Source organism: Culex pipiens, chromosome 2 (assembly GCF_016801865.2).
Source record: "Culex pipiens pallens isolate TS chromosome 2, TS_CPP_V2, whole genome shotgun sequence".
In the NCBI taxonomy this organism is placed as follows: domain Eukaryota; kingdom Metazoa; phylum Arthropoda; class Insecta; order Diptera; family Culicidae; genus Culex; species Culex pipiens.
The window spans coordinates 10,397,773-10,418,893 of NC_068938.1; the positions used below are offsets into that span (position 1 = coordinate 10,397,773).

Below are 21,121 nucleotides of genomic sequence, written 5' to 3' on the forward strand. Positions count from 1 at the left end.
TGGATGGAAAATGTTCAGAAATATTCTAGAATCAATTTGTAGTACTTTGAAATATATTTTAGTACATAAACATATTTATTTTGGGCTAAATATTGAGAAAAATCTATTTTTTTCATAGAAACTCAAATATATTCCAAGTATTTCGCCAATATCTCAAAATTCAAAGCGATGACCTATACTTTTTATGGATGGAAAATGTTCATAAATATTCTAAAATCAATTTGTAGTTCTTTGAAAAACATTTTAGTACATAAAAATATTTATTTTGGGCAAAATATTGAGAAAAATCTATTTTTTTTCAAAGAAACTCAAATATATTCCAAGTATTTCGCCAATATCTCAAAATTCAAAGCGCTGACCTATACTTTTTATGGATGGAGAATGTTCAGAAATATTCTAGAATCAATTTGTAGTACTTTGATAACTATTTTAGTACATAAAAATATTTAAAAAAACATAAAAATATTTATTTTGGGTTAAATATTGAGAAAAATCTATTTTTTTTTCAAAGAAACTCAAATATATTCCAAGTATTTCGCCAATATCTCAAAATTCAAAGCGATGACCTATACTTTTTATGGATGGAAAATGTTCAGAAATATTCTAGAATCAATTTGTAGTACTTTGAAAAATATTTTAGTACATAAAAATATTTATTTTGGGCTAAATATTGAGAAAAATATATTTTTTTCAAAGAAACTCAAATATATTCCAAGTATTTCGCCAATATCTCAAAATTCAAAGCGATGACCTATACTTTTTATGGATGGAGAATGTTCAGAAATATTCTAGAATCAATTTGTAGTACTTTGATAACTATTTTAGTACATAAAAATATTAAAAAAAAAAATATTTATTTTGGGTTAAATATTGAGAAAAATCTATTTTTTTCAAAGAAACTCAAATATATTCCAAGTATTTCGCCACTATCTCAAAATTCAAAGCGATGACCTATACTTTTTATGGATGGAAAATGTTCAGAAATATTCTAGAATCAATTTGTAGTACTTTGAAAAATATTTTAGTACATACAAATATTTATTTTGGGCTAAATATTGAGAAAAATCTATTTTTTTCAAAGAAACTCAAATATATTCCAAGTATTTCGCCAATATCTCAAAATTCAAAGCGATCACTTATATTTTTTATGGATGGAAAATGTTCAGAAATATTCTAGAATCAATTTGTAGTACTTTGAAAAATATTTTAGTACAATTAGCAAAAATGTTCAAAATTAATTTGAATTAATCAACTTTTGACGAACAGTACCGCAACAAGTTTTTTTTTGCGATTTTTTTCCTCAAAAATTTGATATTTTGAAAATTAATGATTGCAAAACAACTGGGCAAGTTGAAGATGCATTTTTAAACACTTTTTTTTATTCAAATGTTTATACCATGGCTTTCAATTTCAAAATATTTGCAACGGCCTAACTCAAAATTTAAATCAATGACCTTTTTTCAGGGTTGTTACGGATGGCGCGGATCGCGCGGATGGCGCGTTTCGCGCGGACAGCGCGGATCTGGCGCGGATTTGCTGGCTAATTTTGCTCAGGCGCGGATTTCGCGCGGATGGCAATTTTGATGAATAAGTTAATTGAGAGTGATAGAATTACTTTCAAGTTATTAAGAAAAATATTATCAGGAATTACGACAAATTGCTTTTTTCCTTTGGGTGCAAGAATTTCATATTTTTTATTAATTGAATTTTCTTCTGAAACTGTTTGTTTGTATTGTCTTAGTACGAAACGTCGAAAAATGAAGATGAAGATTATGTAGAAATTATTTTTTATATGTTTCTTGTCATTTCTTAACATCTCCGGCTCTGAATATTTAATTTCATTTGAGTTTTGAGTAATGGTTTTTAACCTTATTTATTTTTACTTTTATACTGGATTTATTCAATTTTTAATGTTGTAAATCAAATATTTCAAACTTTTCCCGAAGATATAGACATTACAATGTGTAACAAAAACTATTATTGGGGCTTGTTCTGGTGGGCGCCAAATATGAGCTTGATTGGACGTAACAGAAGCTGGCCTCCACTTTAGAATTTGAGATGGAATTTAATCGGTAGAAATATTTTTTTTTTCTAAATTTAAACATTCTTGGCGAAAATAAAAAAAATCCGAACATTCCAAATTCAAAGCTGAAGAAATTCAAAAATCCGAAACTTTTTTTTGTTTTAATAGTTTTTATTAACAAAAAAAATCAAAATACCTACTAATTTGTTTTCGAAATGTCTAAAATTTTAATTTAAAAACTAAATTAAATTCAAAATTTTTTAAATCTGAAATTTAAAGTACCAAAACATTGAGTTATCAAAAATTTGAAGATTTAAAAAAAATCTAAATTAAAAAGTCATAATTTAAAAACTAAAAAATATCAAATTCAAAACAATATAGAAAATAACAAAAAAATATTTCTCAAATCTAAAATAATTTTAGTATTCATAAGCTTTTAAATTCTAAAATTCTAAAATTTAAAAAAATCTTCTTAAATTCTTAAATTCTTAAATTCTTAAATTCTTAAATTCTTAAATTCTTAAATTCTTAAATTCTTAAATTCTTAAATTCTTAAATTCTTAAATTCTTAAATTCTTAAATTCTTAAATTCTTAAATTCTTAAATTCTTAAATTCTTAAATTCTTAAATTCTTAAATTCTTAAATTCTTAAATTCTTAAATTCCTAAATTCTTAAATTCTTAAATTCTTAAATTCTTAAATTCTTAAATTCTTAAATTCTTAAATTCTTAAATTCTTAAATTCTTAAATTCTTAAATTCTTAAATTCTTAAATTCTTAAATTCTTAAATTCTTAAATTCCTAAATTCTTAAATTCTTAAATTCTTAAATTCTTAAATTCTTAAATTCTTAAATTCTTAAATTCTTAAATTCTTAAATTCTTAAATTCTTAAATTCTTAAATTCTTAAATTCTTAAATTCTTAAATTCTTAAATTCTTAAATTCTTAAATTCTTAAATTCTTAAATTCTTAAATTCTTAAATTCTTAAATTCTTAAATTCTTAAATTCTTAAATTCTTAAATTCTTAAATTCTTAAATTCTTAAATTCTTAAATTCTTAAATTCTTAAATTCTTAAATTCTTAAATTCTTAAATTCTTAAATTCTTAAATTCTTAAATTCTTAAATTCTTAAATTCTTAAATTCTTAAATTCTTAAATTCTTAAATTCTTAAATTCTTAAATTCTTAAATTCTTAAATTCTTAAATTCTTAAATTCTTAAATTCTTAAATTCTTAAATTCTTAAATTCTTAAATTCTTAAATTCTTAAATTCTTAAATTCTTAAATTCTTAAATTCTTAAATTCTTAAATTCTTAAATTCTTAAATTCTTAAATTCTTAAATTCTTAAATTCTTAAATTCTTAAATTCTTAAATTCTTAAATTCTTAAATTCTTAAATTCTTAAATTCTTAAATTCTTAAATTCTTAAATTCTTAAATTCTTAAATTCTTAAATTCTTAAATTCTTAAATTCTTAAATTCTTAAATTCTTAAATTCTTAAATTCTTAAATTCTTAAATTCTTAAATTCTTAAATTCTTAAATTCTTAAATTCTTAAATTCTTAAATTCTTAAATTCTTAAATTCTTAAATTCTTAAATTCTTAAATTCTTAAATTCTTAAATTCTTAAATTCTTAAATTCTTAAATTCTTAAATTCTTAAATTCTTAAATTCTTAAATTCTTAAATTCTTAAATTCTTAAATTCTTAAATTCTTAAATTCTTAAATTCTTAAATTCTTAAATTCTTAAATTCTTAGTTTCTTAAATTCTTAAATTCTTAAATTCTTAAATTCTTAAATTCTTAAATTCTTAAATTCTTAAATTCTTAAATTCTTAAATTCTTAAATTCTTAAATTCTTAAATTCTTAAATTCTTAAATTCTTAAATTCTTAAATTCTTTAATTCTTAAATTCTTAAATTCTTAAATTCTTAAATTCTTAAATTCTTAAATTCTTAAATTCTTAAATTCTTAAATTCTTAAATTCTTAAATTCTTAAATTCTTAAATTCTTAAATTCTTAAATTCTTAAATTCTTAAATTCTTAAATTCTTAAATTCTTAAATTCTTAAATTCTTAAATTCTTAAATTCTTAAATTCTTAAATTCTTAAATTCTTAAATTCTTAAATTCTTAAATTCTTAAATTCTTAAATTCTTAAATTCTTAAATTCTTAAATTCTTAAATTCTTAAATTCTTAAATTCTTAAATTCTTAAATTCTTAAATTCTTAAATTCTTAAATTCTTAAATTCTTTAATTCTTAAATTCTTAAATTCTTAAATTCTTAAATTCTTAAATTCTTAAATTCTTAAATTCTTAAATTCTTAAATTCTTAAATTCTTAAATTCTTAAATTCTTAAATTCTTAAATTCTTAAATTCTTAAATTCTTAAATTCTTAAATTCTTTAATTCTTAAATTCTTAAATTCTTAAATTCTTAAATTCTTAAATTCTTAAATTCTTAAATTCTTAAATTCTTAAATTCTTAAATTCTTAAATTCTTAAATTCTTAAATTCTTAAATTCTTAAATTCTTAAATTCTTAAATTCTTAAATTCTTAAATTCTTAAATTCTTAAATTCTTAAATTCTTAAATTCTTAAATTCTTAAATTCTTAAATTCTTAAATTCTTGAATGCCACAATTTTTGAAGTCATATTCTATGTTAAAGATTTTATGAATTATGAGAAAAAAATATTTTAAATATCGGAAATTAAATTTCTTTCGGAGTGAAATTTAAGTGAGGATTTTGGATTAAAAACTGTATAAAAATTCTTAGATTTTGAATTTTTTGACTTTCGAAATTAAAAATTTTATCATCTTAAAATATTAGATTTTGATTTATTTTTGAGCTTATATTTTTGAATTTAAATTTTAGGTTTTTAAGTATTGTATTTTCTATTTTGAAATTTTTTCATGACCCTTGCCTTGGCCGTCTCTTGAGGTATTTTTTTTAAATAGATTTATTGCTTTCATTCGTTTGGAGCCTTTAAACATAAAACGAGTTTTTTTTTATCAAATAGTTTCTGAATTAGTTTTCTTCATTAAAAAATAAAATTTCTTAAATGTTGGTCGCGATATTTTTTTATTTATCGCGGATTTCGCGCGGTTTCGGATTATAGGTCGGCGCGGATTTGGCGCGGATTTTTTTTCGACTCTCCCGTAACAACCCTGTTTTTTCAGAAAAGTATTTTGATACAAAAATATTAGCTTTGGAAAATATATTGCTAAATTGTTCATTGAAATATATAGATATATTTTGAGAGTATAGTTCGAGTTCTATAATTTGGAAGAAATATTTTTATAAGAATGATTAGGAACAAAAGATGAGTGAATTTGGACCATAATTGTACTTGAACGAGCTAGAGCTCGTCAAATCAGCAACATGTTTCTATCCAGTTGCTGTGAAGTTTAACATGATACCTCGCAAAATTTTGAAATTTACTAAGAAAGATTTTCATAAGTATGGAGAAATTGCAACATTCCAGCAAAAGGTTTCTTCGTACACTGAAAAAAAATAAATTATGGTAATATTCATCAGGAAATGGTGACAGATGTTGTGTAAAAAAATGATTAATTTTACCCCAGAAAATCATGAATTTGCATCAGTTTTTGATGAATATTCATCAGGTTCACATTTTTACACATTTTTTATGTAATATTATTCAAAAAAAGGTAATATTCATCCTACCAAATTTTCAACATTCCAAAATTCAACTTTTTTTCTGTGTAAATTTTCAAATTCATGTAAGCAGTTCACGATTTTTGAAATTATTATTTTCTATATTAAACTATATTTTTTTCTGGCTGGAAGATTATTTACTATAAAATATATTATTTATTTCTGTTAGGATTAATTAATGATTTCATTTGTAGCATAAATATATCGCAAAAAAACATGGCATATAATTGTATACATTCATCATGAGGAATTCCAACGTTTGGGGAAACTCATTCCTCATAAATTTTATTTGTCCACACATACAATTTTGCATAATTGGTTATTCAGTCAATAAAAAGTGTAAGATTAAAGGAAAAAAATTTATATAGCAATTCTATTTGAAAAGTGCATGTTAGCATATGTTCAAATATATTTTTCTGAGAAAAATATATGTTGCTTGAGCAACACATTTTTTGAAAAAAAAAAAAAATGTTTTGGCAAGGTAACGCAAATGCACTTGAAGAAAAATCAATAGTAATTTTTAGATGAAAAATTCTGTGCAATTTTGGCAACCTTTTCTAAATCTCTGTAATTGTTATGAAATTGAAACATTACAGGCCATTTTCATCTGTTTCTAAAAAAAAATCAAACTTCTGTTGAATTACTGGTAAGTTTTTTGTAATATTGAGATATTGGAAAAATACTTGAAAAAGCCAGGACCGGTGGTATAGGGGTATACCTGGTTGAATCTCATTCAGGCGGCCTGGTTTCGATCCCAAAAGGTTCCGGTGGCATTTTTTGAGACGAGATTTGTCTGATCACGCCTTCCGTCGGACGGGGAAGTAAATCTTGGCCCCGGTCTAACTTAGAGGGTAGGTCGTTAGCTCAATCCAGAAGTCGTTTCCCTGGGTCCTATCTCGATGGAGTCGCTGGTCAGCAGTTGGACTCACAATCCAAAGATCATCAGTTCGAATCTCGGGATAGATGGAAGCTTGGATGTAAAAAGAGGTTTGCAATTGCCTCAACAATCAAGCCATCGAACACCTAGTTTCGAGTAGGAATCTCGAAATCGAGAACGCCAAGGCTGATTTTGGAAAAAAATGATTGTACTAAAACATTTTTTCAAGTACTGCAAATTGATTCTAGAATATTTCTGAACATTTTCCATCAATAAATAGTATAGGTCATCGCTTTGAATTTTGATTTATTGGATAAATACTTGGATAATATTTGAGTTTCTGTTAAAAAAGAGATTTATCTCAATATTTTGCCCAGAATAAATATTTTTATGTACTAAAATATTTTTTAAAGTACTACAAATTAATACTGCAATATTTCTAAACATTTTCCATCGATAAAAAGTATAGGTCATCGCTTTGAATTTTGTAATACTGGCAAAATACTTGGAATATATTTGAGTTTCTTTGAAAAAAATAGATTTTTCTCAATACTAAGCCCAAAATAAAAATTTTTTTGTACTAACATATTTTTCAAAGTACTACAAAATGATTTCAGAATATTTTTGAACATTTTACATCCATAAAAAGTATAGGTCATCGCTTTGAATTTCGAGAAATTGGCGAAATACTTGGAATATATTTGAGTTTCTTTGAAAAAAATAGATTTTTCTCAATATTTAGCCCAAAATAAATATTTTTATGTACTAAAATATTTTTCAAAGTACCACAAATTGATTCTAGAATATTTCTGAACATTTTCCATCCATAAAAAGTATAGGTCATCGCTTTAAATTTTGAAATATTGGCGAAATACTTGGAATATATTTGAGTTTCTTTGAAAAAAATAGATTTTTCTCAATATTTAGCCCAAAATAAATATTTTTATGTACTAAAATATTTTTCAAGGTACTACAAATTGATTCTAGAATATTTCTGAACACTATCCATCGATAAAAAGTATAGGTCATCGCTTTGAATTTAGAGATATTGGAGAAAAACTTGGAAAATATTTGAGTTTCTTTGAAAAAACATGATTTTTCTAAATATTTTGCCCAAAATAAATATTTTTATGTACTAAAATATTTTTTAAAGTACTACAAATTGATTCTAGGATATTTCTGAACATTCTCCATCGATAAAAAGTATAGGTCATCGCTTTGAATTTCAAGATTTTTGCCTTCCAAGGTAAAAACCAGCTTTTTCAATATTTTCAAAATATGGTGATGGCGCGCTATAGTTTTTACTAAAAAACGGCAATATATTTTGGTCAAAAATTATAACAATGTTCTAGACATATGTTGCCCACATCCCAACGAACATTTTGGTGTATAAAAAAGTATAGGTCATCGCGATAAATTTTGAAATACCCCAGAATTTTGAAAAACTATTTTACTAAAAAGCACCGATGGAGAAGAAAAACTCACTTTTTTTGAAAAATGAACCCGTAGTTAGAAAGCTGAGAAAATTCTCTAAATCGTGATGTGTTTGGATTTTTTAAAACGATAATATAACAAATATGAAAAATGATAAACCACGCGCGCGCGAGTCACGAGACGGGGGCCTTAATTACAGTTCCCAAACTTGCTCGGCCAACTTTGAACCATTACCGGACATCGATCCCCGCACCTTCTCTGCACCTCACTGTAAATTTGCAGGCTGAACTTTCCAACCACGACTCCAATGGATGCAGCTCAGCCAGCAACTCCCATCAGTCATCGTCAGACCTTGCCGGGCCCTGACCGACGAAAAATCCCGGTTCCCCGACTCTCTACAAGCGATCTGGCCTGTCATATCTTTACCATATCGCAAAACCCCCTTCCAACCGAACCCGGTTCTCCCCTCCATCCCCCTCCAAAAACTGAAGCTTCCGCAGATGGTAGGAGGGTTAAGCAGATAATAAATACATTTATGAAATTCCCGGCAAATACATCATATGCATAAATATTTATGTCTGTATCTCCAGCTAAGCGACCAAAAACTGAGTCTTGCACTGCAACCCCAGCCCAGTCAACGTTCTGGAAGCGTTCGCGAACGAAACCCTCTGCCCTGGCTGGCTGGCCGGCGAGAGTTGGATGAGAGATGTTCCAGCTACGATAACTACGATACGTCCTCCACGACTCCACTCCGTCCGCCCGACCGGATCCACGTCCCCAAGAGGGAGTTCACCCAGACCTAGTCGGAGCGAGCCCGCGCGGGGTTTTGATGCTTATCTCCGGGACTCCATTCAGAGGCAGAGGGGAGTCACAATCACTCACGTGCAACGCCGGGGACACTTTTGGGCGAATTTCTCGGAAAGTGACCGGCCGGCAGGATGGAGCCCTCGAAAATTCCGGGTGTGCGTCGAGTATCTCCGCCGGTCAATCTTGTGTCATCCGTTGTATGTCGGTCCGGCCAAAAACAGCCGGTCCTCCTCGGGAGTTCCTTCTCCTTCAGCGCAGCGGTCGTCGTCGCTAGTCGCATACATCGCATTTCGCGCTTATCTGGCATTCTATTTCCGGATATAGAGTTTTATCTTTGCTGAAATATAAATTCAGTGCACACACTCATACAGGCACACAGCGCTACATCAGATGCCGGCGACGACGACGACGGCGATGTGGCCCGGGTCGTGTAATCTACAATCGGCGGACCGGCGGCGGCCGGGCCGGACTGGACTGTAGATATGAGACCGGGCTCGCGAACTCCGGACAAGCCGGTCAAATCTGATATGGCATAGGGGGAGCGAGAGAGACTGTGCGAACTAGGGTAGGGATGTTGCGGGAAGGTTGTGGAGGGGGTGTTCTAGACTCGTTCAAGCAGAGTGAGTTGTTCTTGACTCGGCTGACTAATGCCGATTTGATAATAGAAAGATGAAAATAATATGAAAGAAACAGGGCATAAATGATAATTTATTTTGGAAATCTCAAAATTATTGAAAAATTTATGATAATGGAAAAAAGTTGCAAAGCAATCAACTTATTGTTCATACTATAATAATTTTCTAAACTCCAAGAGAGTTACCAAAAAGCAATTACAGCGAAAAAAAAAATAACTTTTTGAGGATTCAAAATTTGGTTGGTTGAATATTACATCTTTTTTGAGTAATTTTAATTTGAAAATAAAAATTCATCAGAAACTGGTAAAAATTCACCAGTTCTTGATGTAACATTACCCTTTTTTCACACAAAATCTGTCATAATTCCCTGAAAAATATTACCATTTTTTCTGTGTAGTCAAACAATAGTTGAAACGGTCACACCACGTTTTTAGTAGGTACTTGTACTTAAAATTTCTATGTTAACATTTAAGTGGGTTTGCTCAATATTGGATTAGAAAAAAAAATCTTTTTTGAAACAGATATTTAAATACGTTCTGTTCTGTTCTTTATTTGTTTTTAGTTTGCGTAAACATTGCGTTTTAAAACATCGACGAACATACAAACAACTTGAAAATCTTTAATTTATTTTGGTGGCTCATTTAAAAAAAATCAATAAGCCATTATACAACTTTTTTAAAAAGTGTTTACTATATTACTATTGAGCAATTCTCTACGAAATCGGTCTTTTTTCTTCAATTTTAATTTTTGTATTTTTTAATCCGGCTGAAACTTTTTTGGTGCCTTCGGTATGCCCAAAGAAGCCATTTTGCATCATTAGTTTGTCCATATAATTTTCCATACAAATTCGGCAGCTGTCCATACAAAAATGATGTATGAAAATTCAAAAATCTGTATCTTTTGAAGGAATTTTTTGATCGATTTGGTGTCTTCGGCAAAGTTGTAGGTATGGATACGGACTACACTGGAAAAAATAATACACGGTAAAAAAAAAATTGGTGATTTTTTTATTTAACTTTTTATCACTAAAACTTGATTTACAAAAAAACACTATTTTTAATTTTTTTTATTTTTTGGCGTAATATTGAATGTTTGGCCTTTGTGAAATGTTAGTCTTGATTTGAAAATTCCAAAAATATTTTTTTCGAAGAGATCGGAAAATTTCACAAATGTTTCATATATTAACATTGAAAATCGGACCATTAGTTGCTGAGATATTGACGATAGAAAATGGTGGGTTGTTTGGGTGAAACTTAGAAAACATCAATTTTCCTGTTTTTAAACCTTTGCATTGCAATATCTCAGCAACTAAAGGTCGTATCAACAAAGTCCAAATAAGCAAAATATAGAGAATTTTCTCAGCTTTTCAAAAATATTTTTTTTCAAAACTGGGCAAACATGTGCACTAATTTAAAAAAATGAAAAACTGCGACTATTTTCAAAAAAGTCACTTAAATATGGCTATAACTTGAAAACGGTGCACTTTATCAAAATTTCAGTAAAGTACTTTTTGATTGCAAATTTGATTTTACATCGAAAAATGAAGTTGAAAAATTTTTACGACCAAAATTTCGATTTTTTGAAAAAATCAGTATTGATTAAAAAATTCATAACTCGATCAGTGATTTTTTGCACAACCTGGAAATTTCTGAAAAGTTGGCATTTTATGCCTTCTAAAACATATCAAAAAATAAAAAAAATTAAAAATAGTGTTTTTTTGTAAATCAAGTTTTAGTGATAAAAAGTTAAATAAAAAAATCACCAAATTTTTTTTACCGTGTATTATTTTTTTCCAGTGTAGTCCGTATCCATACCTACAACTTTGCCGAAGACACCAAATCGATCAAAAAATTCCTTCAAAAGATACAGATTTTTGAATTTTCATACATCATTTTTGTATGGACAGCTGCCGAATTTGTATGGAAAATTATATGGACAAACTAATGATGCAAAATGGCTTCTTTGGGCATACCGAAGGCACCAAAAAAGTTTCAGTCGGATTAAAAAATACAAAAAAAATCGAATGACCGAAATCCTAGAGAACTGCTCTATTGGTAAAAAAAATCTATTGTACCAGTGGAATAAAATCCGTAATTTTCTATGTTGTATAAAACGCGACACTTTTAAGCGATTCAAAACATAGAGATTACTATAGATATTCATTTTTTTGAGTTTTAGCAAAATCCAGTTTTTGCTATTCATTTGAAGAAAAAATAAACGCAATTATTATAGGCATATTTATAGAAATGCCATGTTTCTAAGCTGAAGCTTCTTTTTCCTCAGTTTAGCCTTGAAATTTTAGATTTTTTTATGTTGGAAGAACAACGAATTTAGATCGAATGAAGTAAGAATCTGGACAGAATTTAAGTCGAATTATGATAGAATTTTTTATATTTTTTAATAGAGTATTGTTATTATTAAGTTCCATAAGGTAGAATGTAGTCAATTAATCAAAAGTTTACGTTATTTACGTGAATTTGAAAATTTCGTCAAACATTAAAAGTCATTTGGAATATTTAAATAGTAGTTTATGCAACAAGTTGCAAAAAGAGGATTTTTTCAGCACGAGTCGTACATTTATCTAACGAGGTTCACCGAGTTAGATAAATACGACGAGTGATGAAAAAATCAAGTTTTGCAACGAGTTCCATACAACGTTTTTTGCAATTCCGAAAAACACCATTTGGACAGAATTATAGGACAAATGTCCATGCATTGAGTCAATGAATCGTTCAAATCAAAAAATGTTGAAAAGTATAACTTTTCCTAACAAGTGCTGAAAAGTTCAACTTTTCAGCATCCATTTCAGTGCTGAAAAGTAGAACTTTTCAGCATTTGCTTTGAAAAGGGTTACTATTCGATTCTGTTATTTTTGGTACAGAAAAGTAGGCTGTTTCGTCGTTCAAGAATGACAGGAAAAGTAAGTAGTTTCACGACGGAATTGCTAAAAGATATTTTTTGTGCATTTCTGGAATTTTTCACATTATGTTCAACATGAGTAGTTTTCTAAAATAAGACTGGTTGGCCAAAAAGAAATTATTCTGTATTTTTAGCATTTTTTAAACAAATGCTATTATTAGAAAATATTTTTTTTTTCAAAAACAATTTTAACTTTTTTTTTATTTTTGGTTCAATAATTTGATGTCGTGATTAGATAATGAAAAACAGTCCAGACTCGATTATCCGAAGGCCTCGAAAAAAAAAAATCCCTTCAGATAATCGAATCTTCAGATAATTTGATTGTTCGGATTTTTGATTGTCGATCTTAAGTATGACCCATAAACAACTTTAAAATGATTGAGAATTTTGTAATCCAAGATGGCGGCCAAAAATGCTGGGCTGAAATATTGAAAAATGCATTTTTTGATTAAAAATGCAATCAAATATTCAACTTTGACTAAAATGGGGTCGCAGAAGTCAAATGTATGGTTAAAAGTAAAAAATAAATAAAATTTGAAAAAAATTATGCGAACATGAGCAGCATAGGTATCTAAATTCCTTAGAATCTCGACAAAAATTCCCGGAAATAAAGAGGCCTAAAAATTGTCGAAGCTTGTGTCCCAGGTTTCGCGCTCCTCACCCTCTTTTTCGAACATTAGCAGTTCTTTTAAAACGAAAAGGTTTTAAAAAGTATATGAGATTTTACTTTTATGTAAACATTATTTCTTTGAATTGTACAATAAAATTAGTTTTTTACTTATGTGTTATAAGTATTTTATATTCTACTGAGCAACAGCAGTCTCTTGAAACAAAGCAGCTGTAATATTTTTTAAGTAGGATTTTACATTCTTTTAAACAAAATTATTTCTTTTAAAACATCTAAAAAGTTTTTTTTATCTTAAAAATCACTTTTTTTTGCATTCTTCAGACAGTTTCATCATTTTTATGAGTTATTTTTCACTTAACTCTGTGAAGTTTTGTTTGTTGTGAAAAACTAAACGAACATTTTTTTTAATTAAGAAAAAATATATGGATTATATTATCAGACGCGCCCCTCATTGTTCTTCTTAACGGTTCTCAATTTGTTTCGATAAAATGTTTCTTATAAATTCATAAGAGAATTATAAATTCATTATTTTAGAAAAGATCAGCAAAGTTGTTGAAAAGTTTCCAAAAGCAATAAAATAGATAATAACGTCATGATTCGAAATCCGGACACTTAGTAGCATATCATTTTCGTTTTAACTGACAAAAAGTCATGTAATGAGTTGGAAATGAAGAAATATCATCAGGATGTAGTATTAACAGACAGTTTTTAGGAGAATGCATGCAAAATATGTCTTTTCTAACAATTTTTCATCAGAATTTGAAAATTGAAATGACTTGTTGTGCTTCGAATCCCGGACACTGAGAAAAGCTGATTTGAAATCCGGACACTTTTGCTTCGAATTCCGGACACTCATTTTTGCTAATGAATCGCACAAATTTGGACTGAAATGTTAGTGAATGGCATTCTTTAGGTCTCAAATAAGCTGTTAACATCAAAACAATCGATATTTTATATAAAAATTTGCTAGAATTTAAGGAAATCAAAACCATAAATTTCTGCTTTGCCTTCCCGGTGCTTCGGACGCCTGTGAAATATTTCACGTGAAATGTTTCGCATTTTTGGTAATTTTATAATTTTATTTTATTTAATTATTTTGACATTAACTGCAGCGTTCAAACAAACTTGAAATGAAAGTTGATGTTAGAATTCATCAAATAACACAGTTTTGACATTCATAATGCGAATTTATATCCAAATAATTGATAAAAGAGATGAAGTGTCCGGGTTTCGAAGCGTCCGGGAATTCGAATCATGACGTTAACCAGGTTCAAATGAATAAATAATTTAAATTAACCAACAACCGTTGTCATATCGATAAGTGTGCCGCTCCAAAACTTTCCAGGTTAAGGTACAACGCTTTGATAACGGCGGCGCATAGCCAACGTGCGGGGCCATTACTGCATTTCGCGCGATATTCAAATTTTGGCGGTGGAACTCTCTCTAATCTGTTCCGTCAAACAGCAATAAAAAATTCTCGCGGCCAAACGGAACCAACCACAAGAAAAAAACGTTATACCTTTCGACAGCAGCCCGCCACAGCAAAACGATAAAGAAGTACTTAAGGTTCGGTGGAAAAGGGGGGAAACGCCGGGAAGGGTAGACTAAAGCACAAAAGAACCTGGAACCTGAAACTATAACGCTCTATACACGTCGTCGTCGTCGACAGAAAAAAAAGCTGATAAAAACTCCGAACCAGCATTTCTTTATCTTTTCACCTAGGACTGGTCGGCGGCGGCGACGGCCCCCAGGTTTTGGAATTAAACATGCTGAAATGACTTTAGTTTCTGACTGTAATCTTTTGCGAGGTAGCGCGCGAGTATTGCGAATTGCGCACTAAAGTCGTCATTTTTTTAAGAGTGCGCGCGTAAAACAATAGTAAAAACATGCTGCTGATTGTTATTCGTTTTGCAGGCGAAATGTGTGTGTTTGCTTTTTTTCGAACGACGACAACGACAAAGACTTTATCAGCACGCGTTAGTTAGTTAGTCGGTTAGCATTTGCCTAGTTGTTCTGAATCGCACTCGCACACATTTTTTGTTGTTGTTGCTTTGCATTCGAAGTTTGTCAACTGCTTATCGGGCAGTTTAAGCGCGCTCGAAATGCGACTATCGTGCCACTTTGGAATTGCGAAACCGTGCGCTATCTGCCCAGTTTTTTGTTTTGTTTTTTTTTTTTTTTGCTTGAAACACTACAAAAATAGTGCCATGATGGCACCGCGGCTTCCACGAACCTGATTGTTGTCAGCCGTAATTTTTCAACCCGTTAGTTTAGGTTAAAACCAGGTGTTTGGCGCGTACGCCTCAGCGTATCGTTATCACCCCAACCCGCAACCAACGTCGAAAAAAAAGCATGTTTAAAAAGTTTTTCCACCTTATCTTATCCTTCCGAGCGATGAGATAACATGTCAATCTATTTTGCGACTTTATCAGGGCGCGTTGAGTAACGCTTCATTCCCCGCTGTCCAGGTTCTCCGTTATCAGTATCCTATCAAGATAACCTAGTCCGAGCGACGCGAGCCCCAGGCAGTGATAAACAATCGTACTTTTTGTATCAGACTAATGTGGTGCTATATTACCAATAGGGATTTCCTTATCAAAGTGCAATGTCATATGGGCAAACAGAGAGATAAATTGAAATGTTGTGGTGGCTCTGCAGTAACAGTAGGCGAGTCGATCCGGTTCTGGACTGATTAAAGATTTTTTCTAGAAATCGAACTTTATCAAACTAAATATTCCTATTCGTTTGTTTAAAAAATTTAACTAAAAATTAACAGCGCAACTTTTTAGTTTTTTTTTCTGCTGCAGCTTTTTGTAAAATTTCTTTCTAATTATCAGAAAATTTCGCAAAAACTGAAAAAAAAACTAGTATACAGTAATTTGTAGGAAAAAACTAGAAGACAAAATTCTGGAGTTTTGTTTTTTTGAAAAGGTTCTAAACCAAATAATAAACCATAATAAACCAAGTTTTCATTTTTTTGCTTTTTGGGTGTTTTTGAATACTCCTGATTCAAGGCGGTTCTAGAAACACCCAAAATGCAAAAATTGAAAATGTGGTTTATATGACCTTTTCAAAAATAAACTCCAGAATTGCTCTTTAAGATTTTGTGCAGCTGCTAGTATCAAAACTGGCTAGATTTGACTTTTTTTTGACAAATATCAGCAAAGAAGCAAACAAGTAAAATCACTTCTTTTTGCGATGAAACACCTTTAATTTTTCAACAAATCCTGTTTAAAAGAGTTCAACCAGCCGCCGTCTGAAAAATTCTATAATAAAGAATAAAAACCAACTCATGTTTTGATTCTTTCACCAAAAACGCTTTCCAATCTAAAGTAAATTGATTTAAATAAATTTTCTAACATTATATCCACTTTCAATCAGATCAGGTTACTTTTCAATATTTGGACACCATATTCCGAGGTTTGCTTATTTACTGAAAACAGCACTTATATTTACTGAAAACAGCACTACTGAAGCTTCTAGTAATTTTCAAGCTGAACGTCAGGTAAAATTTAGTAAGTTTTAAGCTGCACTTTACATTTTTTAAATAAAAAAATTTGTGATTTTTTATTTAACTTTTTGTCACTAAAACTTGATTTGCAATAAACACTATTTTGATTTTTTTTTTATTTTTTGATATGTTTTAGAGGACATCAAATGCCAACTTTTCAAAAATTTCCAGGTTGTGCAAAAAATCATTGACCGAGTTATGAGTTTTTGAATCAATACTGATTTTTTTTCAAAAAATCGAAAAATTGGTCGCAAGCATTTTTTAACTTCATTTTTCTATGTGAAATTTTGATAAAGTGCACCGTTTTCAACTTAAATCCATTTTTAGGTGACTTTTTTGAAAATAGTCGAAGTTTTTCATTTTTTTAAATCTAGTGCACATGTTTGCCCCCTTTTGAAAAAAATATTTTTGAAAAGCTGAGAAAATTCTCTATATTTTGCATTTTTGAACTTTGTTGATACGACCCTTAGTTGCTGAGATATTGTCATGCAAAGGTTTAAAAACAGGAAAATCGATGTTTTCTAATTCCCACCCAAACAACACACCATTTTCTAATGTCGATATCTCAGCAACTAATGGTCCGATTTTCAATGTTAAAATATGAAAATTTCACTAAAGTACTTTTTGATTGAAAATTTGATTTTACATCGAAAAATGAAGTTGAAAAATGTTTGCGACAAATTTTTCGATTTTTTGAAAAAATCAGTATTGATTTAAAAATTCACAACTCGCTCAAAGATTTATGACAACCTGGAAATTTCTGAAAAGTTGGCATTTGATGTCCTCTAAAAACATATCAAAAAATAAAAAAAAAATTATTGTTTTTTTTGCAAATCAAGTTTTAGTGACAAAAAGTAAAAAAAAATCACCAAAATTTTTTTACCGTATATCATTTTTTTCCAGTGTAGTCCATTTCCATACCTACAACTTTGCCGAAGACACCAAATCGATCAAAAAATCCTTCAAGAGATACAGATTTTTGAATTTTCATACATCATTTTTGTATGGCCAGATGCCAAATTTGTATGGAAAATTATATGGACAAACTAATGATGCAAAATGGCTTCTTTGTGCATACCGAAGGCACCAAAAAAGTTTCAGTCGGATTAAAAAATACAAAAAAAAAATCGAATGACCGAAATCTGAGAGAACTGCTCTAATTAATCGCGTCAAATGAAAATAGAATTTCAAAAATCGACTATTTTCAACTTTTTACAAAAATCATGATTTTTTTCGAAAAATTGGGAACACTGTCATATGAATTTTGACCAACTTATGCCAAACCTCAAAAAGTGTTTTTTATGATCTAAAACATATAAAAAAAAATAAGAATGTTAAAAAATTGTTATTTTGGGCCATCTGATTATCTGTGTGAAAGTCCAGTAAAAAAATGAGTAAATTTAAATTTTTCCTGCAACTTTACCGAAGACACTAAATCGAACAACCAAACCGTTCTCAAGATACAGATTTTTAAATATTTCAATAGTCTTTTTGTATGGATGTCCTAATGATGCAAAATTACACAAATTTCATCTAAATAAAAAAACAATTGCTCTATTTTGAGAGAATTGCTCTACCACATTTTAGTAAATTTCTAACAAGCTCAATAGTTTCAGTTTATCGATCTTTAAGTTGAAAAATTGATTAAATTTTATAATTATAAATCACAGGTTTAATTTCAAAAACATTGCAATGAACTGTTTATAATGCAGTAAAAATTATCCAATAAACAACATGAAAAATCTTAACTACAAAAACAAGTTATTTATTTAACAATTTAAGGAAACAATAACAAAACTTTTGTTTGTTCAAATTTTATCATGTTTCAACACAGTGTTACATTTTATTTACAAAAACAGATATAAATAAAAATTTTAATCTATTTCCACAGCTCATCAATTTCTCAATTTGCTTGAACACAAATTAAACATGATTGCTCGAAAATGTATTTGAAAAAGTTTTCCTTTGATATAGTTTTCTTATGATAAAAATATATTTAAAGTTTTTTTAAAAGGTCCTACAAAGATATAAAACACAATATCTTATAGGACCTTTTTAAAAATAACTTAAGATATAATAGTTGGTCTAATTTTATTTTATTTAATATCAATGAACTATGGATAAAAATAATATTTCAACAGAATAGTTTGAAACACGTATCATTTAGATGTTTTAGACAATCCTGATTCGTGACAATTGTTCAATAATTTCCAAAATTACATCACACCCTCGCCCAAAGCACAACCTTCCAGAACAGTTCGAAGCAAAACAACACGCACATCTCCAATCCCATTTTCGAACATTATCGGCGCTTGTCACCGTTAATAATATTTGTTTGAACAGCGATAAAGGCCGCGACCGATGATGAATATTTTGTCCCATTATCTCCGTTCGTTCTTCCCGTTTGGGTCCTCGCGCGGGGCTTATCTTCGATATCTCTCCGCTTCAGCCCGACGAAGAAGCTCTTCTCAATGGCAATTCCACACGCGCCACGGCCACAGTCGTTTGAATCGTTATCTAATGCCTCATAGCCTTCACTATCTCCCCGGTGATGGTGCCCAATGGGACTCTCCCTTAACTTCTTGGTCGGACATTTACATACCGCACTTCCCCTGCTACCCACCTAGCCCCAACTTCTCCAAAAATGTCTTTTCGATTCCCGATAGTTCCAAACTCTGGTCGAAGCTCTTATCTAGCACTTGGAATCGATTGTATCGCTCCCTTCTTGGTCGCCTCTCTTCTTGCTGGACGTTTAGTTCGATTCGTCGTATTTGGCAGTTTCGACTGTTTTCGAAAGTTCTTCTCGCTCCGCCGGTGGAGTTTGATCGATAAACCAAAGTGCGCGCGCGATAGCAAAGAACCCTCCAGTAAGTGCTCTTTTCCAAGAATTTCCAGATTAGGCTAACCATCGTTTTGTCAAAGTGATGCACCCGAAACTGCTGAGACTTTACCACGAATCAAGTAAGTTCGCTAACTCACCTGGGAGCACAAGTCGATCAATATTTCACCGGCCTCCCTCGCCGTTATCTGTGGCCAATCCAATACACCACCACCAACTGTCAAATGGATCCATTTTCGGACTCGGTTTCTCGATTTGTTTATCGTGATTGGCGCGCGCGCAAAGCCTCAAACTCAAGATCATTCACAAGAAGAGCTCTAGCGAACGAATCTAATCTAATCTAATCTAATCTAACACAAACGTAGCCAGTCCGATGAAAGCATGCTGGAAAGTCTTGTGATTAGATTACGCCCCAAGCACTTTTCTTGTCAATATTAATAATTGCAGTACATCCGAGAACACCCGAAAATGTAAAACAAAAATTAAAGCGGCCAGCCCTACTACGTTGTGTTTACCGCAGAGAGGATTCTGTGAACGGATCACATTTCACAGAATCTACAGGGGAGGAGGGATGCGTGGACATACCGTACCAAACGCTCCGATTTATAGTTGCATTGGTGTTATGTAGGGTTTGTTTAGTGTAATGATATAAAGTAAATATAATCAATGAATATAATCAATAGTAATATTTTATATAGTGAATTACCTTCATTATTAGCTGAAAAATTATACGTTATTGATTGAAATAAGGTAGAGTACAGCACAGCATTTTTTTGATTAGAAGAAATGTAGAGATTGTAAGAAATAATAGTAAGAAAAACTGAGATAAAAGATTTAAAGAGAAGTTTGATAGTTCCAGAAGAAATAACTATAAAGAAGAGAAGAATAAATGGAAATAAGAAACGCGGGAAAAAAATCAACCATGAAACATTTTTTGAATTCTCTGAAAAGGATACAATCTGGAAGCACTGTAAGGGGTTGTTCACAAATTAAGTCCATGAATAAAGGGAGGGAAGGGGGTTTGCAGATTGTGAAGGCCATGTTAAAGATAGGAAAAGTGCGTAACAGAAGGGAGGGTGGTTCAGAAATCTCGAAATACTCTGAATGAAATATTTGAATAACCCCTAAGGCAAGTTTTCAGGATGATGAAACGACAGGCATCGCTGAGAGATTGATCTTCGCGAGCTCTTCCCTCGCACGACAAACAGTACTGATCGTCAGTTTCCTGCGCTCCTCTGGCAGTAGCTCCCTTCTTCAAACTTCCCCTTAGCAGCAGGTGGAACAGCTTGGGCTCTGCTCTCGCCAGTTGCACTCTCCAGCCTGCGTCGTTGTCTCTCGCTCCCCGAGCCGATCGCCAAGGATCGCGTCCAAAGAAGTTCACTCCTTGCGTCCGCCAGGCAGCTAATGAAAACACCCTCACTCTCTTCCTCCAACACAACGCGGTGGTAAGGGGGAGTCATCGGCTGACCAACACCATCTCACTCAACCGGGGCTGTCAACGCACTAACAACCTTGCAAAACACTTGCATGCAAGTAGAACACCGGTGTTCAGCTCAGGTCACACTAACACAACGCTTTCGCTCTCACTCACGACGGCGCAAGCAAGATAGAAAATAAAAAAATGGCCAGAAACGCCACCACCGACCGCAAAATAAACCGATCAAAACACGACAATAATCCAGAAAACGCGTAAACTCCATCACTCTCGCGACAAACTTTTCACGGCCGACCGAATGCCGCCAATAATGTCGAACCAATGCTTTAAATTCAAAC

The 21,121-nt window shown here is 30.7% G+C and overlaps 1 protein-coding gene across 2 annotated transcripts in view; it reads left to right on the forward strand.

The window, feature by feature from the left end:
• The window catches only part of LOC120423982 (zinc finger protein ush), a 188,257-nt gene that overhangs the window by 11,960 nt on the left and 155,176 nt on the right, over window positions 1-21,121 (forward strand). Inside the window, exon 1 of one of the 2 annotated variants that reach the window (XM_052708408.1) lies at window positions 19,319-19,470. The exons of the other annotated variant lie outside the window; for it this stretch is intronic. Coding sequence (XP_052564368.1) covers window positions 19,434-19,470 — 37 coding nt within the window. The 5' untranslated portion in view covers window positions 19,319-19,433. Of the gene's footprint in view, window positions 1-19,318; window positions 19,471-21,121 lie in introns of those variants that run through there. 2 annotated transcript variants of the gene reach the window in all.